At 41.4% G+C, this 25,420-nt stretch overlaps 1 protein-coding gene across 1 annotated transcript in view; it reads right to left on the bottom strand.

The window, feature by feature from the left end:
• ANO4 (anoctamin 4) overlaps nt 1-25,420 on the bottom strand; it is a 182,346-nt gene that overhangs the window by 45,990 nt on the left and 110,936 nt on the right. Inside the window, exons 8-11 of the mRNA XM_066589846.1 lie at nt 22,220-22,264; nt 20,060-20,191; nt 6,710-6,816; nt 1,280-1,335 (exon numbers count right to left, since the gene is read on the bottom strand). Coding sequence (XP_066445943.1) covers nt 1,280-1,335; nt 6,710-6,816; nt 20,060-20,191; nt 22,220-22,264 — 340 coding nt within the window. The remainder of the gene's footprint in view (nt 1-1,279; nt 1,336-6,709; nt 6,817-20,059; nt 20,192-22,219; nt 22,265-25,420) is intronic.

Raw genomic sequence — 25,420 nt, 5'->3', positions numbered from 1 at the left:
TTAATTACTTGTAAGAGGAATGGAAACTGACTGTCCAACTGCTCATCACTGCATCCGTGATTGTGAATATTAGATTGTTGGCATGTTTGCCAGTGTTCAGTTCGGACTACTGATGAGGTTGTTCCTTTCTCCCCTAATGTGCAATTTATTCAAAGGATCTTGACAGAACAATATATATTTAATGTACACTGTAATGATTATGATTGCACACTAACTTTAAAGCATTGGGCAAGCATCCTGGCTGGGTATTTGGTCACATGTACAAATGTACTAAGATTAGGCTGGACTATGGGACTACGGGGCCTAGTCGAAACTACAAATACCACTGCACCAGTGGTGTGCTACCAATGGTGGTTGACCACACAGCTGCTATGGGGTGTATAAGGAAGAAGCGCCAGTCACTGAATGGCCCCGCTCTCCGGACCACCTGATTTCTCCTTGAGCCCCGCTTAACTCACAGTCCTGCCAGACACCACATGGCTCTGTGCAGTACATAGCCCAATTCCCCCCTGTCTACTCTTCTCTATACAGTAGAGCTCTGGAGAGTAAGAGATGGTATGGGGGGAGGGGGGTTAGAGGTATCAGACTGCACTGTTAGTAGCAGTGCGGCATCGAGCAGACAAGAGTTAGAAAGATAGGTGCTGGCCTGTGTTTGGAGTGGACACAGAAGCTGCATTATTACTTTGTGGGGCCATAGAGGGCATACTAGTACTGTAGGGGGTACTGAGAGATTCACTGGCGTTATCGGCAAGATGGCAAATTTGTGTGCAGAGTCAGGTTGTAGCTAGAAAAAAAATCTTCATGGCAGTCTGAGCCCAGATAAAGAAAATTAAAACTGAGGACTCCAATCAGAGAGGTCATCTGTGATCACTGGAGGTAACTGCACTGCAATCACTATCACACTGTGACACATTTAGAGGCATTTAGATGTAAAATTTGGAGTTTTGCTATGGGGACCCATGAGTTTTAAGTACGTCCCTGTGCAACCCCTATATTTACACCCCTGACTTTTCTTGGTAGTGCGCAAGTGATATAGTTGCTGCCAGCTTTCCAGTACATTATAGCTGACTGCAGTGTTTCCCAGCCACAGGACATTCTGTGATCATCTGATTTTCCTGGGATCTTACCAACAATTTGTTAGAGAAGCTTCAGCGACTGAAAAATGACAGTGCAGGATAGCAATATTCACTACATGGTGGTATATAATAGAAATTGATTCAGATGACAAGAAGCAAAAAATGACATGACAATGTATCGACACCGTAGGTTAAGATTATACCTCATGTAAAGGGAATGCCGCTTCATAAGTGCAGTTAGAAAGCAAGCGGTTCAGACCTGAAGGGAAAAAAATCCTTTTAGCAGAGAATGTCAATGATATTTAAAGGGAAGGTATACTTTTGCCAACATGGATAATGCAACAGGAAGAAACATACTCATTCTGGTAACCCATTCACTTTAGATGATTTTCAGATGTACTGTTCTTGACATGTCTTAACCACAGTTTTGTCATTTTTTTTTTAATTAAAAAAAAACCTCTACATTCTTCAGTATGAAATCGGAGGCCTACAGAGATACTCTGTGGCTCCATAGACTTCTATGTGTGCCCCTTTGCAGCTCCCTACAACTCTGAGCTTACAAGAAGTAATAATACTGTCACGCACCCCAGCAGTTAAGGTCAGTGAGCAAACAGTACTGTTGGTTGATTGCAACCACGAAATATGTTTATGAGCTTAGTTTCCACAATTGAGTTTCAGTGATTTGATATGAAAGTTAATTTATGCATGATATTTTCTGAATGACTATCTAATAGGTTGTAATTTATTAGTCCTAATGCGGATTGTCATGATGTGTTTGGTCAGATGGAAACACTTATTGATTGTCATAACCACAAGTCATGCTGCCTGGACATTGCATTAACAATCCCAACACCTTTATTATCGTTATAAAATCAAGATGCATAAAAGAATTGGACTATTATACTTGTGCGGTGCAAAAGGACAAACTAGACATTTGCTGAGATGAAGAGATCACAGAACGGGAAAAGTCACCTCTCCCTCTTGAATTGAAAAGAACGATGCAGCAAAAAGTCCTAAACTTTTATTTGCATCCCCTACCGATGTATGAAAACGTCTGCTTGCATTGTCTGCATTCAGAAAAAGAATTTCTTCAGTTTAGGTCAAGAGTCGGGAACATAAAGGTTATGATGAAGCCCAGTGAGCTCATGATTTTGCAGGAGAAACTTTATATTTGATCTTAAAGGGGTTTACTAAGACTTTAACACTGATGGCCTATCCTCTGTCAATAAATGTTTACATAGGCACAGCAGCTCGCCCATGCAAAGGGCTCTGCCTCCTACTTCAGCTTGTCCCGTTCAATTAAGAAAGACTCCAAGAACAGATTATTAATATTCTAAGCAAAACTGCTGGATTATATGTCTGCTGATTACTGCATATAATCAATGTTGAGATTCAACATGTCATACTGATCTGCTTGTAGATCTTTTCAAACACTTCTGTTCGTAAAATTGTAAGGGACTCATCTCAATGTGTAATGTTGCCATAGAGATGCAATGGGAGACATGTGCCAAACGTTGCACCAAAATCTGGCACTCACTGGACACGAGTGGTAGGGTGATGCTCTAGCAAAAAAAGGGGTCATTTATGCTGCACAGTGAGCCAAGTAGGCTCCGGACTGGAGTGTAAGAAGCTACTGGCTGCGCTGCTTGGAGACAAGATAGAAGGAGCAGCACCACAACTGCCCTAAGAGTGGGAGGATTGACCAGCACTAATACAAAGCCCATCCCAGGTCTGATATATATATATATATATATATATATATATATATATATATGTCAGCTATAATGAATACAGGAAATACCCAGGGCAAACCAGCGTGGAGGTCCCTTGATTGTCTCACTCTCTGTGCTTGCACAGCTCGGCGCTCCTCTTCGCTATTATATATTCAAGGACGCACCAGGATTTTACAGGACTTAGGCTTGGAATTTGTTAAATCAAGATTTTGCTAATTCTTGAGACCGTCATCATTGAACCTCAACAGATGATTGATGAAAAAGTGTACTTTTTTCAATGTAGGCCTGTGTTTGATTAAAAGAGGTAGCTTAATGCTGCTTGTGTGGATGTAGGTGATGTAAGTCATGAAGTTTGTTGTAGATGCAATGGTGAGGAGTAAAGGCCCATTTACACGCAACGATTATCGCTCAAAATTCGCTCAAACGATGTCTTTTCAGCAATACTTGTGTGTAATTGCTTCCATCGTTTACTTTTCAGGTGAACGAAGATTTTTAGGTGAGCATAAAATCCATCGTCTCGCCGGAGAGCTTATAGCAGGGACCACACCCTGTGTTCTCCATGGGAGCGCTAATTACACTGTATTCAGCTTGCAGCCCAGGGGCAGAACAAAGGGGCGGGATGCAGAGAACAGACCATCTGCTGTTCTCTGCATACAGCTCCCGGAGACTTATTTACATGCAAATGAAGGTAATAAGCTGCTAATGAGAATTAGTGCCTATTAGCATCTTATGCAAAATGATCACTAAAACTGTCAATCATCCTATCTTTTGAACGCATTTTGAGTGGTAATCTTTGCATGTAAATGGGCCTTAAGTGTGAGGCGCAGCTTGAAGTTACATAATACATATACATGAAGGCAGTTTTTTATATAGCAAACCGCAGCACAGTAGGCTATGGTGTATATATATTAGATACACACCCAAGCAAACACGTTTATCAAAGTAATTGAAACATTTGGATGTTTCATGAGATTTGTTTATTAAGAACACGTAGGACCACCTATGGCAGGTAATATACTCTGAATTCAGTTTGGAATGGACTCAAAAGCGCTGAATGGTGTCCAAGGTTGCGTTCATACATCGCTGGTTTGCTGCAGATTTTGCCACAGATTTTGGTGTAGATCTGCAGCAGATTGGAGCCTTTCAATTGAATTTTAACCAAGGGGTGAACTCTGCTACAGATCTACACAAAAATCAGAAGCAAATCAGCGTTGTTGGAGTGCACACTTAATAAAATATTAGGCCACTCTCTATGTAATAACATTTCAAGGCCAGGTAGAGATTTTGGTGGGGGTTAATGTGTTCTCATTCTTGTTTCTAAAACAGACCAGAGTGGTTCAGTGATTTTCAGGTCTGCTGACTGTAGGCTGGCCAGGAGGATGCTGAACATCATCTCTATGCTCTTGAAACTATGCCAGGACATAGCGAGCTGCAGGGGCATCAATATCCTGGAAAATGTCCTTTAGGAAACTCTATAAGTGGACCGCATGAGCCAAAATTTCTTTATAGTCCTTGGCAGTCAATCTCCCTTTTAAGGTTACGATGGATACTGAAGAAAACCATGAGATGGCTGCCCAAACCACGAGAGATCCAGCACCATGCTGGACCATGGGAAACAGACAAGCAGGATGATAGGCTGCCTTTGATATTTGCCAGGAGGATTCGTTAGACCAATCTACGTGTTTCCGAATATTCATCAGCAGACCAAGATTTTTTCTCATGGCACCGTTGTAGCAGTCTTCATGCATTCGTTAATGTAACCACTGGTTTGAGAATTGCTGATCTGTTGTGAAAATTCCGTTTCTGGCATTCACTCCTCAATTCAGGATGCTTGAAATGATGTTTGAGCTTGGCAGTCATTCTGGCTACAAATGTCTTCCTATTAGAGGTCGTCATCCACTTCAACACAATTCTGTCACCAAGTCTATACTTTCAGCCACTCTTGCATTTAGCAGACAAAGATTTTGTCTTCACGGGTGAATATTGTCATGACTTTTGATGCTGTATCACTGGATGCACCAAGTAAACTGGCAGTTTTGTTGATAGATGCTCCAACAATTTGCCTTCTCTGAAAGTCTGGAAGGTCAGATATCTCGCATGATCCACAACACTAAATGCTGAACTACTGATCTTTTACTGTTGATTTGCATAGACATGACACATTAACCACGAAAAGGGGAATAGGGGAGGTGTCAGGGTCCACGTGCCTATTATTACTACATGCATTACCAACAGCACTATCAATCCTAGGGGACTCCATTATTTTGATAAACCCTGTACACAGAACCTCAAGGACGTCAACTCTGGTCATGATCTGAAGAAACTATTTACAGTTTTTAAACTGCATATTAGGGTGTCTGAAAAGGAGTGAAGTAATGAAGACAGCAGCCTTAACCCTTTCCAATCCAATTTGTATGCTGGTTTTCCTAGGGGGCTTACTCTTTTTTTGCCATTATACAACAGCGCTATATACTGGCTAAAGCCAGTACTGCATGAGGTGACACGTTGGATAGGCTCCGACAGCAGAGAAGCTGGCAATATACAGTAAGAGAACCCTGATGGATGTCTTCCAACATTGGAGCTGTACAGCCTTAAATCATAATGTCTTCAGACATCAGACAGTGGATTGGAAATGGTTAATGCAACATTTTAAACTCAAAGTAACTACTAATATATGTTAACAGAATTTTTATGTCCTTGTCAAAGGTTTCCATAGCCTTCAAGTGTAAATTTGCTGGGGCAAAAGTTGGTTATAGGTTCTTATATGATTACTGCTGTAAGGTCTGCTACTCATGTCTGCTGCCTTTTTGCGGTTCCAGGTAACTGCAAGCATCTTTTTGCTGTTCCTCTGCATTGGGATCCTTGTCTGTCTTTGTCCAGTGCTGAGAGGGTTAACAAGCCTTCTGACTATCAGCTCAGCTACAGAGTTAATGAGCAATTGCTTTCCTATTTAAGCTGAGCTGGTCCCCTTCCTGGTTCCCTCTGTATTGGTGTTTCCTCTGGTTACTCCACTGCTAGGTCCTCTGTTTCTGGACTCCCAGTCTATTTCTCTGTTTGTCTGCTTGCACCATTTGTATCTTTGTCTTTTCTTTATGTGTGTCCATTTCCTTTCTGTTTGTCCATTTTGCTCATCTCGGTAGTAGTCAGTTCTGTGCAGTGTTTCTGTTTCAGTGTTTCAGATCCCATTCCGGTTTCTGTCAGGTATAGTCAGTGTCGAGGTTCCAGTGCCGTGCCGCCTTTATCGAGGCGATCGTTCCGCGTATAGGCAGGGACCCTTCCACCTCCCTGCTTAACTTAGGGCCAGCTTCCCTCGTGTAGGTATCCCTGTCTTCTGAGGTCAGCCTAGTCTCCTGCTCTGGCATAATACCAGGCTGGTTGATTAATCCAGTAGGTCCACTTTCCATAAAATCTGTAACAACCGCATCATAAAGCAAAATGATTTAATAACTCAATACAAGATATGCTCCAACTTTTTGAGGTAAGATCCCCCAGTGTTGATCTTGGGAACCTCAGCAGAGGGTGGTTGACTGTCTTCTAAGGTCTCTGCCATGGCTTTAGGCAAAACTGCAAATGCTTTACCCCACTCAAACTTGGATTTCTAAGGTCAGCTCTCTGAGACTGCACTTAACAGAGTATATTAGCATATTTTATAAAAAATATAGTGCTATGGTTAATCTGGCACATTGTTAGTCTAATCCTAGTCTTATATTCCCGGTATGTTTACGAAGATTCCCATGGACATAACTGCATTTCACATGGTCATACTATTACAGCCACAATGCCTAAACTTCCTAAGATTCTACTGACCCAGACTTAAATTCCTGCAACATCGTTAGGTGTTCTCAACATGAAACCAAATACTGTAAGCACTTTAAAGAAAAGTTGCTGAAGGTTACTCACCGATTTTATTTTTCCCCTCTTCATATTTAACTCTTTGCAAAATATGATGTACAATCCGACTTCTTGTGGCATTGTTGAAAAACGTGTCTTTGTTGTTTATGATAAAACTGCACAAACAGCAAAATGTTAGGTCAATTATATTATTATTTAACACCAATCCATTGATATGTTCTGTATATCTTTTACAATTAAGGAGGTGCTTTTAGGGAGCCTAGAGGACGTTAATAAACTATTCTCTGCAAATATGTACATATTTTTAAATTATATTTTAAATGCTATATGTGAGGTGTATTCCTGAGTTCTCCTTACCACAGCTTTGTAGTTGGTCTATTGCTTCAGTTGCTGTAAGGAGCACACTTTGAATGTGAACTCGTCAATGACTATTGCATTGCAAGTACCTTGGACAGCTCCATGGAGTGAAAAAAGAAAAACCAGAAAACTCAAACTGCATCTCAACATGAATTCTGGTAACTGGTACCTCAAAATTCTGGACTTTTTTGAAGTTCTGAATTAAAACTCTGAAAATAATTTTCATGTGTACTGGTTGTTATGACAAGACTGTAGTGGGTGCCTTAAAAAAAGTGCTTCACAAATAATGTCAACATATTAGCTGTTTTTCAGGTCTTTAACGACTTAATTCTGGTCTGGATTTCTAGTTCCAAACATTATAACCAGGGTTCCCGGAGTGGTGACCAGTACTGGCACTACTGAGTAATGTTAACATCTAAGGAAGACTGTGTCACCATATACATATATTGTACTGTATTTGGTTATATGCCTGTGTAAGAGTAACCCGTAATAGTGTTTACACATTATTTTATTTCATGGTTCATTACTTGTAAAACCAGTTAAAAACAGAAAGCCACAACTCAAAAATAGCAGGTTCAAGACCCAGGGTTAAACTTTGACCAGTATGATATCATATGCCAGAGGCAATAAACCCTAAATTGGGTCCTCAAATTATTAGTTGTGATTAATTAGGTCTGCACTTCCATTAAGAGTGCATATGATCCATGTAAATTTAAAACATAACAGGGTGAAAAATCTGGAAGAAATCCCTTTTTATATTTTATTTTTTATGGTTGCAATCACATTATGCATTTGTGTGACATCATCAAAGGGGAGGAGACATAAGTAGGAACTCATTACAAAATGAGAGGTGTGTCTATATATGATGAACTATTGGGTGATGAGATGTGTGGTGACATGGTTGTCTTCACTGAGAGGATTGGTATTTACTCTTTTCAATCATAGTTTAGATCTGTAAGGATTGAGTACAAGAATCATGCAGGTACTCTTGTGTTATAAGAGTTGTCAGTTTGTGGCAGTTTCATCTATAACCCTGTTGTTACCCCTGAGGACGCCAGTCTGTATAGCCAAACATGTCAGGGTGGGGGTTCTTTATCTTTTAAACTCATATCCATCACTGCAGTTCAGCACAGTGCCTCATTCAGCTGCTCAATTACTATGTAAGCGGTGAATCCATATCTCCCACTCACTGAGAGACTGAAATTGTAGACACTTGGCTACTTTCATGTGTCCACAATAGGGACTTATTGGTGACCTGGGTCAATATAAGCTGACTAAGTAGAGAGTGCTCGCATCCCGCTTGGTCCACAACTGACTGTAGAGCTTTCACCAATGGGCCTGACCAATTATATGCAACCTTGTATAAGGAGAGCAGTTTTGGCTCCTTATACCTATCCTTCTTGATCTGTGGACACATGCAGGCAAATGTTTCTTGCACGCCGTCCATATTGTCAACAGTATATGAAATTTTAAAATTTATAAAGTGTGATCTTTTTTAGTATTTAACAATAAAAGTTGTATTTTAAGACCCCACTTTAGGCTTTATTGCCTCTGGGTGAGGCTCTAGCAGAATATGTGTTCACTGTGCAAGCCTTAGATAAGATAATTGCCAATTTCAGCATTTCGCAATTGGTAATGTTTACAGCAAGCCTGATATAATGAAACTGCTAACGTGAGCATTTTTATATGTTCACAGGTAAATTTGACATAATGTCAATCGTCATTTTTAGAATAATTTGATGATTATTGCAGAGTTGGGAAAACCCAACCCGTTTGCCATATTATAATTAGACAACAGCCAGGCAGTGTCTGTTCATAATCAGCTTGTGCTACAATGTGTTTTTCTATATATACATTTTACTCAATAAAGAGCTTCATTAGAGGAACCAAATCTTGAAACGTCACTTTTCTGTTTCACGCTGTATTCCTCTCCAGGCACCGTTGAATTTGGCATACCTCATTGATAAGGCTACAATATCCTTTGAGTATCACCTAAATTATGTGATTACTTTAACACCTGTATCTCTGCCTGGCCTTAGCATCTGGGAAATTCTCTACTGTAGTCAGCCCCTCTGTGTTACCTTAGCCCTGATTGGCAGAGGAGGGGTTGAGCCAGAAAATGCTAAAAGCTTCTGGAAGAGGAGGTAATATAAGACCCTAGACTTCCTGTTTGTGTCAGAGTAGTAGTCAGTTGAGTTCACTATGTTGAGTAGTGTGAGTAGAGACTATATCAAATTATCTGCTCATTCAACATCCAGCATCCAAAGCTGCAGGATTGTTACGTATGCCTGCATTTAACCCAAAGTAAGCCGCAAGGCTTGGATAAGATATAAGTGCTATTGTGAGGTAATAAAGTCTAGTGAAAGTACAAGAGAGAAGCCGAGACCACCTAAAGTCACTCTGATTTAAACTGCTGGCATATATACAGAAAAGTTCCCTGGCTTTCTGTATACACATTAGACATACTATGGATTTTCTAAGTACAGTGATTGCTGTGGTACATACTGTCTTTAATCTGCTGCTGAATGTTCAGTGGCTGTTTTCACAAGTTCCCTATACCTAACTTGTCTCTTCTGCACTAAACACCCCAGTCACCTAACACAATACCTGCCAGGGTGTCTGGATGCTCCAAAAACTGGTGTCTTGAACAGGATCAAATCCTCTGTGCCTTAATCACAGACTTTGCTTGTGTCCCCCCTGCAGGAGTTAATCATCCACTTAGTAAGAGATTTTGCTAAAGAGAACTATCCCACCCCATGTAGTGTTAACACCACTAGCTCAGCTATACTACAGTTCTGACAGACACATTCTAGTCTAGTGTGAGAAACTTCTTATAGGATTTAGTCTGCAAAAGTTTACAGAGGTTCTGTCATTAGAAAAAAAAAATTCAATACTTACCTATTCCTCCCCCGTCAGTCTTCTTACCACATCTTCTCCCTGACGATCTTCTCTTGGCTCCTGCAGTTCCCCAAGTCACCTCACCACAAGCCAACCGGATCCTCTTCTTCCTGTGACGTTATGTACATTGCCAGCAATAGCTTGGCATTCTCTGCTAGGCAGTGAACGGTACGTCACTGCAGGAAGGAGAATGTAGAAAACGGACGCTACATAACAAGAAGAAGAGGAATCCGGACAGCTGGGGGTGAGGTGACCGGGGGACTGCAGGAGAAAGGGGAAGATTGGTGAAGAGAAAATGCAGTAAGAAGATTGCCAGAGAAGGAATAGGTAATTTTTTTTTTCTAATGACAGAACCCCTTTAATTTGCTCTCAGATGAGAGATTATTATTCCTGTGGAGCTAAAAAAGTTTGGTACTATGTTAGTCAGTAGAGCAAAATGTGATTGCTCCCAGCAAGAGAAACCAAGAAATCTTGTAGATATGATACCTTTTAATGGCTAACAAAAATACATGATGTTATAGCAAGCTTTCTAACCTACGCAGGGTTCTTCCTCAGGCTTATGGAATAGATCTGAAGAAACATGCATTTATACATACATAAGAATAGGCACAGACCTGATGTGATTAATTTTCACTTAAATCAATGCCGTAGCAGGATGAAAAGGACAGACATGAAGTGATTAATTTGCACTTAAAGTAATACCAGTCCAAGATGAGTAGAGGAGTAAATACATTAATAGTCCGCTGACAAAGAATGTGAAAGTTTTATGGTCTCTAAATTTGTATTAGGGGGTCACCAGGCCAGCGTGTTATCTCTGCTACAGATTTTCAAATTCTCCACTGGTGTAGATAGCCCCCTCCGATATTCATTCCGTTCTGCAGAGTGTCAAAGGTAGTAATACATTTGTACTCCCAAATTCTCCTGTGGCTTTGAGATATGAAATTGCCTTTTAATATAGTAACTTGCATATGTTCTATGTTGTGTCCTAGAGAAATGCTCAGCCACAGCTAATCCTGTCTTTCTCTCTCTAATTGTGTGGCAGTGACACCTCATCCTTGCTTTAAGTTTTTGTCTTGTTTCTCCAACATAAAGGCCTCTAACAGGACATTTGCTGCAAATGATCAGGTACACAACATTGGATGTGGAACATGTGACTGGTCCACTCCTCTGTGAAGAGAACACACCAATGCTGGCTGTGTGTCCCCAGCTAAAATACTAAGGAAGGGGCGCAACGGCCCTGAAACACGTCTATTACTATATGCTGGATTAATTCTTAAAAAAACAGAGGAGTCAAGCTTAAAAACAGGTCTCGTGCCTCTTTGGGAAAAGGGATTGCACCTACAACCACATTTTTTCCTACAAGAGAACTTTTAGACTGTCTTGGTATACCTGGATGATATGATCATCTACTCTACGTCCTATGAAAATCCCCTACAACAACTGGCTGAAGTCTTCCAGATTCTAATCCAACATACCCTTAAAGTTAAGCCTTCTAAATGTTACTTACTGCAAACTTAAGTGCGCTACTTAGGACACATTGTAAGTGCTACAGGAGTGATGCCTGATGCAGAGAAGACTGCCCTAGTCAAAAATTGTCTTACACCTAAGGCTGTGATAGAAGTCAAAAGCTTTCTGGGATTTGCCGGCTATTATGGGCGCTTTGTAAATAACTTCAACCGGATTGCTGAGTCGCTACAAGAACTCATACAATGTCATCCAAAAGAGCAATGGAAGAGACCAATCTCCATTAATTGGGAGAAAGAAAATGAACTTTCTTCCAGCAACTCAAGGCAAAGCTAACTTTACCATCCATATTGGGCTACCCTGATTACAGGAAGCCTTTCTGTCTCTACAAGTCTGAGAGGACTAAAAGTAGTTCTAAGCCAAGTGCTAGAAGGGAAAGAATGGGCGATCTCCTTTGCAAGCAGATCTCTCAAGGGAGAAGAGCACAAATAGAGCTCCTTTAAACTTGATTCCATCACTCTCATTTGGGCTATGACAGAAATTCAAGGACTATCTGGATCCCTCCTCATTTATTGTTTACACCAACAACAAGCCACTTGCTCATTTCAATACAGCTTGTTTGGGATCTCTAGAACAGAGATGGACCTCAAGAGTTTCTAAATACAACTTTGTGGTCAAATATTGGGCTGGAAATATGAATGAGAACGCAGATGCCCTGCACCACTTTCCAACAGCAATAGATACCTCACCAGAAGAAGACCTCTGTAAAGTTATTGAGATGCCTATCTTCTATTCCTACTTTGCTCAACAAAATGCAACTAGTAGCAACACATCAAAGACCTCAACCTCACAGTCACAAGCAGTGACTGCAGGATTACCTTTGGAGTTAAGACAGTGGATCCAGCTTCAAACTGGGAGAAGAATTATTGAAGAAATCCAAGAGTTCCTTGCCAGTGGAACAGTTCCTGGAAGAATCTGTCCAGGCAATGAAAATCCAGAATTGAGTCATCTGTGGTGACAGCAGAAGAAATGGCAGATGTATCGCAACACCTTAGACCCCATCACGAGCAACTGCATCCATCAAATTCTCATTCCACAAAGAGATGCAAGTATAGTCCTTACTGCCTACCATGTCCAGTCAGGACATTTTGGTGTCCTGAAGACAGAAGCTACCATTGGATCGGTATGAGAGGAGACATAGAAAAGTGGTATCAAGAATGTCCCACATATGAAACTAGGTTGAAAATGAAAGTTGACCAGAAGGCTTCACTTCATTCTATAGCAGGTCATGGCCCACTCAAAATAGTAGCCATCGACCATCTGCAAGTGGAACCCAGCAGAATTGGCTATACTTATGTCTTATCCATCATTGATCTCTATACTAAATTCACAGTGGCCACCCCCTGTGAAAAATCTGACTGTCAAAACTACTGCTGCAGTAGTCTGGAAGAATTTCTTGTTACTCTATGGCTGTCCAGAGGAGATTTTGACATATAGGGACTCTTTCAAGAACTGTGTCCTCTAGAATTGTCAGAAACTCAGAACCGCAGCCTACCACCCATAGAGCAATGGGCTCTGTGAGAATATGAATCAGACGATCCTGAACTTGTTGTAAACAATAACACTCTACAAGACTGTATATCCAGTTCTGCTGCCAGAACTTATCTATGTGTACAATAACAGTGTGCAGTGCTTTACCGGCTACACACCATACTACCTCATGTTTGAATGACAAGATAAACTACCTGTTAACTTTGCCTTGGGTGTACTAGTGCTAGATGAAATCAACCCGTTGCTTACCACAGGATGAATGGGTGACCACAAGAGACATCTGGTTGATGCAAAGGAAATTGTGGAAACCAGAATGAAAGAAGCTCACAAGAGACAACACTGAGATTTCAACAAGCAGGTTAGAGCTGAACCTTTCCACATAAGAGACAAAGTATAGCTAAAAAAATTAACAAGCAAGCTGTATACTCAGTGGGAAAGACAGCCATATTTCATTAATACCATTTCATGTCCTATGAGTGACATTTACTGCATTGAGCAGGAAGGCCAGGAACCCAAAGTTGAGCACAGGAACTGGCTGAAGCAGTGTCTCGCAGAACACATTCTTCCTGACTTAGAATTCCAAGCCAAATCACCTGAGCATGTATAACCCTCTGAGCCTGAGAGAGAGTACAAAGGCCAAGCTGATTATATGTCTGGATCTCTGCCTGGCCTTAGAAACTGGGAGATTCCCTTCTATATTACCCCCTCTGTGTTACCGTAGCCCTCATTGGCCTAGAAGGGGTTGAACCAGAAGATGCTAGAAGCGGTAAGACTCTGCACTTTTTGTTTGGATTAGAGTAAGGCTGCTTGTCCACAGGCGTTGCGATATCCCGCAGTGGATCTCCACCACAGGAGCCACCGCCGGGGAGCAGGAGCCAGCTGACGGATCCCTGAGCCTATCTGACAGATAGGCTCACCGCGAAGAATCACGGCAATTCGCAGCATGCTGTGATTTGCCAGCTGTGAGCGGAGAATCGCTATGATTCTCCGCTTATGGACAGGGGGGTTGCGCTTTCCATAGTAATGGAAAGCATTCACTGCGTTTCCCGCGGGCGGATTATCGCCGCGGGGAACGAGGTGAAAATTTGCCCGTGGACAGGAGCCTTAAGTGAGTGGAGTTTAGTGTGTTGAATAGAGTGAGCAGAGACTTAGTGAATGATCTGCTCATGCAGAGTTCAGCATGTAGAGCTGCAGGATTCTTACCAGGCCAAAAAGGAGCCTCAACTTGTATGTGGAGGCCAGCTGAAGTAAAGTACTCCGCCTGGATTGAACACAAAGTGATCCCCAAGGCTTGGATAAGGTACAAGCACTTTTGTCAGTGGATAAAAGCTAGTCAAAGTATAAGAGAAGATGGGTCTACCTAAAATAAGTCACTCTGATTAAAACTGCTGGCATATACTGTATATCGAAAGCTTCCCAGAGCTTGTGTAGAGATACAAAATGGAAACACTTTTGATTTTATAAGTACTGTGAGTGCTGTTGAGCTGTGATAATAAATGGCTGTATCCTGCTGCTAAGTGTTTAGTAAAGCTTGGGTTGCTGTTTTCACAAGTTCTCTGCCTTTTAGGCCCAATGTCCACAGGCGGATTTGAATTGTGGAATCCATGTAGGGCACCCGCGCGGATGATCCGTAATTCAAGCCGTCCATAGGGAAACATAGGCATCCGCAACTGAATTAAAGCATTCAGATTTGATTTGCAGACTTTTGGGTGCGGAAATCAAATAGCAGCATGGTCCATTTCACTGCGGTTCCCACGCGGACGACCTCCATTGAAGTTAATGGAAGCTGTCAGATCCAATTATCATTGTGGATGGGCCGCGGGTTCTGCAGGAAAGCAGGAGTTTGAAAAAAAACAAACAAAACTCTACTGCGCTTGTGCACCAGCTGGCACTTCCGCACACACCCACAGTAGAGAAAAAAGAAGACCTGGACGGGTAAGCAGGGTCCTTGTCTGTGGGCAGGGTTGGATTCCGCTGCAGGCTGTCACATGCTGAATACGACCCGCCCGTGGACATGGGCCTTTAATTGTTGGTCCTGCTTAAACACCTCAGTCACCTTACACAATACCTGCCAGGGTGTCTGGTTGCTGCACCAGGAGGCCTGGTGTTCCTTAAGCCCTGATCAGGAGTTCCCAAAGACACAGCAAGAAGACCTAGAAAAAGCAAGTGCTAGCAGCACAACCTGAAAAGTCCAAATGAATGGGGGAGCCGTGATGATATGGTGCACGCTAGGTGCAGGATCTGGACTTCCTCCAATCCTCCAAACAGGCTGTAGAGCAAATCTTCAAGTGAGTTTTCTAGGTTGTCCTATTCAAATACATCCATCACTGCATCTGTTCCAGTTCTGTGCAAGTATGAAAGACCCACTGTATTGTCCATTGTAGGCATATGGCTGAAAGCCAAGTGTAGAAACCTTTTCTGTTGCGGTCACCCAAATCTTATAGCAGTCAAACATTACAACAGTGCTTTTCTGTTTGATACATCTACACAGAATGTACATATGTTTCTTAGTGAATGCCGACAATTGTTGAAAACAATATTAACACAACTTATTTGATAGGAAACTAATTTTCCAACAGAATTAGCAAGTTTACTGAGTTTGACAGTAAACCTACATTTGTGTAGGAGGAATAATTTATATAAAACCACAGAGTGGGCATATAACCCATCTAACAAGCTCTATTAAACCAGGGCATGCCACTTTTCTTCATTTCTGTTGCTTCTGTTTTCGGAAATTGCTAAATAAGTTATTGTTTGCAATGCGGTACACAAACAACCATTAGAACTCATTATATCGTCTCATATCAATGAGTTCTGCCAAAGTAAATGAAATAGAAAGCAGATATATTCACCACTCATTATTAGATGTACCTCTCAAGCATTACAGAATGTGTGTAGAGCAGAAATGCTCATTATACAATACAGACATGGAGTGCCCCGCATTATACAGAATGCCAAAGGCTGTCATAATGTGATGCCATCAATAGGACACAGGTAAGTTTACCTAACTAGCAAGAAGAATGGAGTGGAATAAATTTATTGTTTCTGCCAAGGCTTTGGTTCATTCAACAGCAAATACTAATTTCCTCTAGTTGATAATTTAGCTACACAGTGTAAAATGTAAGATTAAAGTATTCCCATATTAGGTCGAATGCACATGACTGGGTCGGTTTCCGGGTATGGGATCCCACAGCGGAATGTGACCCAGTCCCTAGCCAGTGAGCTCTACGTACCTGTCCGGATGTTTTTTCTTCTGTACTGTGGACGTGCCGGCAGTACAGATGTGACTGCACCATCGCCAGGCGATGACAGGGATCCCGTGGCCTTTCTGCAATGATGACTGCGGAAGGGCTGCGGTATGGACGGCTTCCATTGACTTCAATGGAAGCTGTCCGCGTGGAATACAGCTCAAAATAGAGCGATTTTACCCCCGCGAGCAAAAAAAAAATTGCAATTGATTTCCACTTGTGGGCATGGAAACCTGCTTATACATAGCATGCTATAGCAGGTACTTCCTGTGGAACCTAGAGGCAGATGTCCGTTTCGGATTCCGCAATGCAAATTTGGCCGTCTGCTTTGGGCCTTAGGCAGTTATAGGAAATTTATGGGATATTTACTAGAGGTCAGCAGTGAACAAAAGAAAACAGATAAGTTTGTGATTTGTGTGTGGTGTCACAGTATTGCTTATGATTGGCATGTGAATGATGCATAAGTGGGCATCAAGTTCTTTGTGCACACTGCTAAAATATGCATCCTGTGTGTGAACAAAAATTATTCCTTTGTTGGTGCAACACGCCAGACTGCAGAGGGTTAGATAGTGGTGGCAGCAATAGTGGTGGTCACGGTGGCTCCGCTGCTTTCCCTCATGACTGGACGGCAGTATGCAGTTGTAAAAATAATAATTTAGTTCTTCGGTCTTTGAGCTACCCGTGAAGTTGGATAGGGTAAGATGGTAATTTGTCAAGTTCATGACGCTAGTCCGTACACAGGCGGAGACCTGTACCGGGCAAAATAATAATAAAAATGGTAAAAGTAAAATAAAAGTTAACCATTACCCATGAAGTGTAGTGTGGTACCCCAGTGCAGATGTTACGATGGTGGGAAGGGACTCCAAGAGGCAGGATGAACGGTGAAACAATCAAATTATTTATTTTCTTGAAGAGAAGGATTTTCAAGTGCTCCATAAATATAACAATACTTCATATCTTGAGATACCATTACATTATATGGTACAACCACATACATCTGGACATATGCAGGCATTAAGTGCAGAAACCGTATCTGAACACTGATGGGCTCTAGAATAGTAACAAGCATTGGAATCCTTTCTGTCCGTTATGCTTTGCCCTCCTGCTTTTCGCTCTACTTTTTGTCTTCTATTTCTTTAGGTATGAAGCTTAATTTTTAGTTAGTTACTGATACTGTTAGGCCGTTTCCTGTTTAACAAAATGTTTATTGATTTATAATGGTCATAACAAATCAATCAAGACTTACCACATTACATTCATGTGTAAAGTCATGATTAAAGATGAGCGAGTATACTCACTAAAGGCAATTGCTCGAGCGAGCATTGCCTTTAGCGAGTATCTTCCCCGCTCATGACTGCAGGTTCGGGTGCCGGCAGCGGGCACGGAGCTGCGGGGGAGAGTGGGGCGGAATGGAGGGGAGATCTCTCTCTCCCTCTCTCCCCCCCGCTCCCTCCTGCTGACAGCCGCTGCTCACCGCTCCCCTGCGCCGGCACCCGAACCTGCAGTCCCGAGTGGGGGAGATACTCGCTAAAGGCAATGCTCGCTTGAGCAATTGCCTTTAGCAAGTATACTCGCTCATCTCTAGTCATAATGCAGCAAAAATTGAAAAAAAATAAATCAAGTTACATTGACTGAAACTGTTTCTGGTATAGTTAATAAAATAAAATAGTTATTTTCCACTAAAAACTGTAACCCCTTCTAAAATGAATTTGTCTAAACAAAGGTAGACCACAAACGGAAGTACTGAATGGGGGGGATAAATCCTTGCTCTTCTTGATCTGATTCCTTCCTCCATCCTCCTTCTCTTATTGAAAATCCTGTTTGTTATAACTTCTCTTTCTCTTTTGTCCAAATCTTATGTAACTTTTGTACTCACACTTTCCTTTCCTTCCCACCGCACTGTCTTTCTCCTGATGTTACTTCTCTGTTGCAGACTCTAGACTACTCATCCTCTTAGACTGTAGACTCTTCAAAACTCTCACATTTCCCCCTTCTTATACGAAGTACTCTCATCCAATCCATGCTTACATCTCAACTACTAATTACAGTACTGCTAACAGCTTTCTAACTAGCTAGCCAATACCTTGGCTGTATTTCGGGTGATTGAAAGGCTGGAGGGAATATTAGGGATGTACAACCAGTATGATGCAGGGCTAGGTTGCACAGGCAAATGTAAGTGGCAAACAAGTGAACATCAAGTTTCCTAAAGTAAGGGCTCCCAGACACTTGCGGTTTTTGAACGCTGCGTTTTTTTAACGCGATTGTCAATTGGACTTTCTAATGTTAAAAATGCAACTTGCGTTTTTGGTTCATTCCGTTGCATTTTTAACATTAGAAAGTCCCATTGACAATCTCGTTAACAAAAAAATGCAAGTGTGTGGGAGCCCTAATACACACATCAAGGCAGTAACCAAATTTCTTATTATGGAGTGTACAAGTCCTGTACATTGCATGTGGTTTGGTTGGCATTGAATGGAGGAGGGTGAACACACACTTTTTGCACAAGGGCCCTCTGTTGTCATTACCTGTCCTGAAATTAAGATTCAATTCTATTACTTTCCTGCCCTGGCCTGAATTACTTCATTGCGGGAAGCTAATTCCCACAAAGCGACATAATAGTATGGCACAGGCTCCTGAGTTGTGCCAACATCATCACTTGCAGGTGTAAGCTATATTATACAACTGGCAACCTGCACAAATAACCAGGATTGGAGATAACAGCGATCCTGGCCATTGATTTTAGCCATTACATGTCGAAGTTGTAAACAGAGGGAGCTCCCTCTGTCAGCCCATCCTCCCTGCCACGATATGAATCACCGCATTATTTAGCACAAACTGTGAACATTTTTTTAAAAACTAAGCCAAAATGTTGGTTTTTGTTCAGTCTACCACCCAAAAATACAATTAAAAATTATCAAAAATGTATACGTACCCATAAAAATTTTTTTAAAAAAGGCTTCAAAGCAGAAATCTCCCAGAATTCCTTGCTGCCTCAATACATGTACAGCTTACTCTGGTGATTTATTTCTGGAGGTGTACTCCTTACCAGAGGCATAACTATAGAGGGTGCAGGGGATGCGGTTGCACCCGGGCCCAGGAGCCTTAAGGAGCCCTTAAGGCCTCTCTTCTCCATATAGGGAGCCCAGTACTATGAATAAAGCATCATAGTTGGGGGCCCTGTTACAGGTTTTGCATTGGGGCCCAGAAGCTTCAAGTTATGTCTCTGTGCAGCATGGTTTAGGTATGGGTACGGGTACAGAAACAGATAGAGGAGGGGCCCCAGCTCACGTTTTGCATCAGGGCCCCTGAGTCTTTAGTTACGCCCCTGCTCCCTACACTAGGCTCAATAATGAAATTTGAATAAAACTACCTACTACAATAGTCCAGCTAAGTTGTTGGGTCTGTCTGCTAATTGTTTTCAGTGACATCCAAAAACTGGAACCTTCTCAAATCCTAAGAATTAGGTATTCTTCATCTTAGTCTATCTTCTCAGTGAAGAGGTGGTTGCCGCTGCATGGTTATCCCGCTGGAATCAACAAGATACAGATGTAGCAAAGTTTAACTTGAGTGTGATAGCTTTTTGGGAGAAGTTATTGTATGCCATTAAACTGCTGTTATCTTAACAGAACAAACACCATTGAAAAACAATTGAAGGAGCAAATAAACTGTGGTACAGAAATTTTCTTAAAGCCTTAAGTCTAAAGCTAAACTTTACTACATCTGTATATGAAAGGTCATAGCCAATTCAAATCCAACAAAGATGTATTGGCAGAAAACCATCAATCTCGGACAACATAGCAAGTATTGGCAAAAGTATTGTGTGTTACATTACCAATCATCATGTCCTCTGAAATCCATTCCATTTATTGACCCTACTTACTGGTGAATCCTTTGCTGGCTGAAGGGAGCAGTGTAACAGTCATTCTCTTCCAAGTCTGGTATAGTCTCCTTGTCCAGTCTCATAGGTTTTTTAGGTAACCATCCACGAAACCTGCTTAGCTGCTTCTCCATCCTACAAATAAGGTCAATGATAGCAAGTTGTTAAAAATGTACATTATTATTATTATGGAAACACAATTTTTTTTCTATATTTACATTGACTAACATTTTTGCATTCTTATAAATCATATTCAAAGTATATGGAAAATTATTTAAAAAAAACTTTCTAATAGGTAAGAGAGGCATGTCAGAAGCTTTCATAGACTGTGGTGCAGGCTTTGAGACCTGCCACCATCTAGAACAAAACTGTTAAAGCACTGCCTAGTGCACATTGCAGCTTTGACTTCTATCTGTTTCTCCTAGATTTATTCATAAGAGTCTGAAATGGCCCACAGATGTGCATAGATAAATTGTATATGAGCTGCCATGATTCTCCTTAGATATATACTTCCTATAGACACAAGCATACACACACTGCCTCACAGAGAAAATGCCACACCATGAGGAACTGCTCGAAATGAGACAAAACTCAATGCAGAATTAAGTTCTGAACAAGCAACTTTAATTTCAAACAATTGCACCTCTCTTGTGGTCCACTAAACAGGATGGTCGGTAAGCAGTGGGGCTACCATGTTGGGTGATATAGCTGTTAATATGGCATGGCACTGATTCAGCTAAAATACTGTCCTGGGGTAAGGTTGACCATGTGGTATTGACCATAGTTTACAGTTCATCTTCATTACAAGGCTGTGGGAGAGCATTCACTTGACATCCAATCATGTCCCACATTCTCGACTGGGGAGAGATCTGGCGATCATGTTCACCAAATAATCTTCGGGACACCTTGCAAAGCTGTATGAGTCTATGCATTAACCCACTGGAAAATGGTTTTCGTTATGACTTGAATATATGGTAGTGCAATGGGCTGCAGCACCTCAACATAACATTGTGTTGTCAATGTGCCCTTGATGCATATTAGAGGTGATTGTCTGTTGGTGCTGATGGCACCCCAAACCATGACTTCACATTGACGAGCTTTGGGGCACTCCAAGATAGTGAAAGAATCCGCCTGACTGCCCAATTGCCTTCAAACCTTTGCTCAACCATTACCATTACTGAGACAGAATCTTGATTTTTCACTGAACACCACACTGTGCCATTCGTCATGCTAGGCAGCTCTAGAGCAACTCCACTCCAAGCATTCTGTGGTGTGACGAACAGTCTTTACAACAGACAGCTTGATAACAGACCTACTCAGCCAGTCTACGTAAAACTGTCAATGGCGATATTGGAGTATCCAAATCTGTCTGTACGCTCCGTAAAACGTCACTAGCTGTGAAGTTGCTAATGCGTGAAACTGGATGCGTCCATCTGTGCATTGTGATGTTCTCAGTGCTCTAGTCCCAATACAATGTTGCATATTTCATTCTGCTGACCATGTCTTCAAATTCAACCCAGGACTGTGGCATTCTGTTGAGTTTCTGCCACAATACGACACACAGACCAACCAGCTGTATGTAGCCCTATGATAAAATCTTTAGTAAATTCATTCATTTGAAGAAATGGCTCTTGACGGCAACTTAGAGCCAATTTTTTTCCTTAATCTAGACACAAAAAAACAGACACAAAGCAGTTTTCATAAGCCTTCACAGACTAGCTTTCCTCATTTATCACACTACCAGATGATATGCTTGGCACTAAACTTACATAACTTGTGTCTCTGAAGATACCCTGAAAATTGCATAATACAGGAACAAAATCTTCACGGTGTGGTTTTTTCTCTGTGAGGCCGTGTATGTATATATAATCCATCTAACTCACAAATGAGCAGAGTAGATGTGATTGTAGTCACATCATTGCTTTTCAGATGATCAACCACATTAATGGTCTCCATTTGGACATCAGTTTAAAGGTATGTGTGTGACCAAATGGGGAAAAGCACACTCTTGAAAGTAGAACTAATGACAAATGTTAGTTAGGATTTGTTATCTTAACCATGGAAGGTAGCTAGAGACCTCTAGGTCCTACTTCTACCATGGATTTAGATATGCTTATTCATGTACAAGAAACATAGGAGAGAATGGATGTATATTTTACTGACCTGCTCATGAACTTGTATCGTCGGTGCAGGTAATAGATTTTTCTCCTGGAAGAACAGCAAAAATGAAGCCAGTCGAGAAGAAAACCCATCGTCAGTTACAGTATCAACTACCAAGAAAGCAAAGGAGATTGAAGACAGAAGCCTGTAAGAGGTGAAGGAAGAGACTGGAGAGATTAACATACACAACAGTCAAAGGAGACTGCTGTGTCAATCATTCCGGCTCCCTTTAAGGGCACCTACACTATAGATGCAGAATATCTTAAAAGGGTTGTATGCGTTTAGAAAAACATGGCTGCTTTCTTCCAAAAACAGTGCCACACCTATCTACAGTTTGTGTCTGGTATTGCAGCTCAGCTACAGTAAAGTGAATGAGGCTACAATACCACACACAACCTGTGAACAGGTGTGGCATTGTTTTTGGTTAGAAAGCAACCATATATTACAAGTCTTGTCCAAACCCTTTAAATTTCCTAGATTGATAGCATTCACAAACACAGGTGAAAACGTCCTCATACTCCAACAGAACTAAGCATTTGGCCTTGCATTTACACTTGCAGCATAGCAGAGTGCAGTATATACCTGGATGCCAGCAATGTGGGTCATATGCCTGGCAGCAAAGAATAGATTTTACCACTACACATTAAATGACAAAACAGTGGCCAAAGCAGACATGTAAAAGGACTTGGTGTATTTATGGCTGGTAAAATAAAAACTTTAGTAATCAGTGCCAGGCAGCTGCTGCCAAGGCTGATAAAATCATGGAATGCATCAAATGGTGGCCTCTATACACAGGCTAGAGTTTTAACCATTTATAAAACATTAGTCAGACCATATATGAATGCTGTGCAAGTGTTTAATAAGCATATACTGACACAGGTTGGGAGTCAGGTGGCAAAAGTCAAAAAATGAATGGGTAGATTACAGCACAAAGATTAACAGAAGAGAAGGACCAATGATATGGTGCTAATGTTATCCCATAAAGCTATGAGGGTTTCTATTTCTCCTTGTGATCCTACATTGATTCTCCCTATAGAAGTCTAAAATGAAAGCGATCTTTGTTTCCCATTGCAACCAATTACAGAGCAGCTGTCATTTTTCAATGGCAGACTATGAAATGAAAGCTGAGCTGTGATTGGATGCTACAGCGACATAGACAGTTCTCATTTTAAACGGTTTGATAAATCCCCCTAAGAACTGTATATTTCTATAATTATGTAATGGTGGTTTCACATCTGCATCAGGAGTTCTGTTTTCCTGATCCATTCGGGGAGCAGAAAAGGGAAATCCCTGTGGTCAAATGGCTCCATCTTAGGACGGAGCCAAACAGCACCGAACGGACCCCTTTAACTAATGGGGTCTATTTGCTTTCTGCTCAGCTGCCCATCTGCCAGATCTGCGATGGAACCTCCAATCGGAGGTTCCAGCGCAGATGTGAAACCATCCTAAGACCTCCGACACCACAAAACCTCTGATTGCCCTATGTGGAAGGAATTTTTGCCCTTCTAGAATATTTTTTTAAAGTCTTTAAAGCATTTCTTACATTTGTAGACCTTTAATGACTAAATAAAAACTGCTATTTTTTTAGAACTAATAATCGGGAATCTACATATATCCTCATGAGCAGATGATTGATTCAATACACCTTTTGTACCCATTCTGCAATCTAATATTATAGCGCATGTAGCTTACAAGATCTGCTCAATGCTCCAATGCTTTGATTAATTGCATTGTGTCTCTCATGTAAATCGGGTGACACTGCTTCTGTACTGTAGCTTTGCAATAAAGTACAACATGAATTATAAATTATGTATACATAATTTATATGTACTTGTCCCCAATAACCTCTAGTGAGCCATTAAAAGATTAATTCCACTAGAAACATGACTGTGTATGTGCATGAGATAGGGAGCGTGCTGCTGATTGTCTGGATGCTAGCTAGTTCATTATCTGGCTTTAACGTGATGACAACTGCAACAATTAAGCTATTGACACCCCTAGTGCCAAAACCTTGAAAAACAGTCCTTCTCCTTAGCCCTAGACTCACCTTAGCAACTGGAGAACAACTTACTGGTTTCATAGAGGTAAAAATAGCACAAAATAAAAGAGAATAGTAAAACCCGAAGCAGCATAGTCCCCATTTTGCTGTGATGGGGAAATTCCCATCACAGAAAGGACATAATGACAAAAAAAGGCTATAAAGCAATTGCTACACTAATGCTGAACTAAATGAACATCAGCAAGGGAGTTTTAATTCAAACTGTCCTCGGGAAAATGTATATTGATGCTCATTCTCATCTAAAACACGTTTGGGTTGCAAAACCTATTCATATCTATATGGTTGAAATCAAAATTATTCAACCTCCATTGCAAATTAGATTTATTTGCCAAATTTACAAATTTTCAGGTGTTGACAAAAAAGATAAAGAAACGAAGAATTTAAAAAGTTCAAAACAACAAACACAACAAGTGGTTTCTCCAAATTCATGATATGGCTAAGGCCGCCTACACACAGGATTTGAATTGCGGAATCTGTGATCAGCACCATTTCTGAGACTGCATTAGTCATTAAAAGTGGCATTTTGTGTTGAATTTGGAAAACCGCTTGTTATATTAGTTGCGTTGAGCTATTTAAATTGTTCTTGTTTAGAGATGAGCGAACGTGTCCGTAACGGACACATCCGCACCCGGACACCGGCTTTAGCGAACACTGGAGTGTTCGCGCGTAAGTGTCCGGGTGCCGCCGGGGGGCGGGGAGATGCGCGGCGGCGCGGGCGGCAGTAGCGGGGAACAGGGGGGAGCCCTCTCTCTCTCCCTCTCCCCCCCGCTCCCCGCCGCACCCCCCCGCGCTGCCACGGCGGCCCCCGAACTTTTTCGCCCGAACACCGAGGTGTTCGCAAAGTTCGGTGTTCGGGCGAAAAAGGGGCGGGGCCGAACGTGTTCGCTCATCTCTATTCTTGTTTAATCGTGGTTTTTTTGGCAAATAGCTGAAAGCTTGCAAATTTGGCAAATAAACATAATTTGCAACGGGGTTGAATAATTTTGATTTCAACTGTACATAGTCATTTTGTACATAAATGGGTTGTTCTGCAGCCAGTACATTTTTGTACCCTGTCACTATGTATATTTTCTGGCCTATATGTGTATATTTCTAACAATGTGAGAAAATCAACTTTCAAGTTAACAAATTGTTGGTCACCATTT

Source organism: Eleutherodactylus coqui, chromosome 2, assembly GCF_035609145.1.
Source record: "Eleutherodactylus coqui strain aEleCoq1 chromosome 2, aEleCoq1.hap1, whole genome shotgun sequence".
Classification (NCBI taxonomy): domain Eukaryota; kingdom Metazoa; phylum Chordata; class Amphibia; order Anura; family Eleutherodactylidae; genus Eleutherodactylus; species Eleutherodactylus coqui.
Note: the sequence above shows the minus strand (reverse complement) of the source record. Positions and strands in the feature narration are given on the sequence as shown.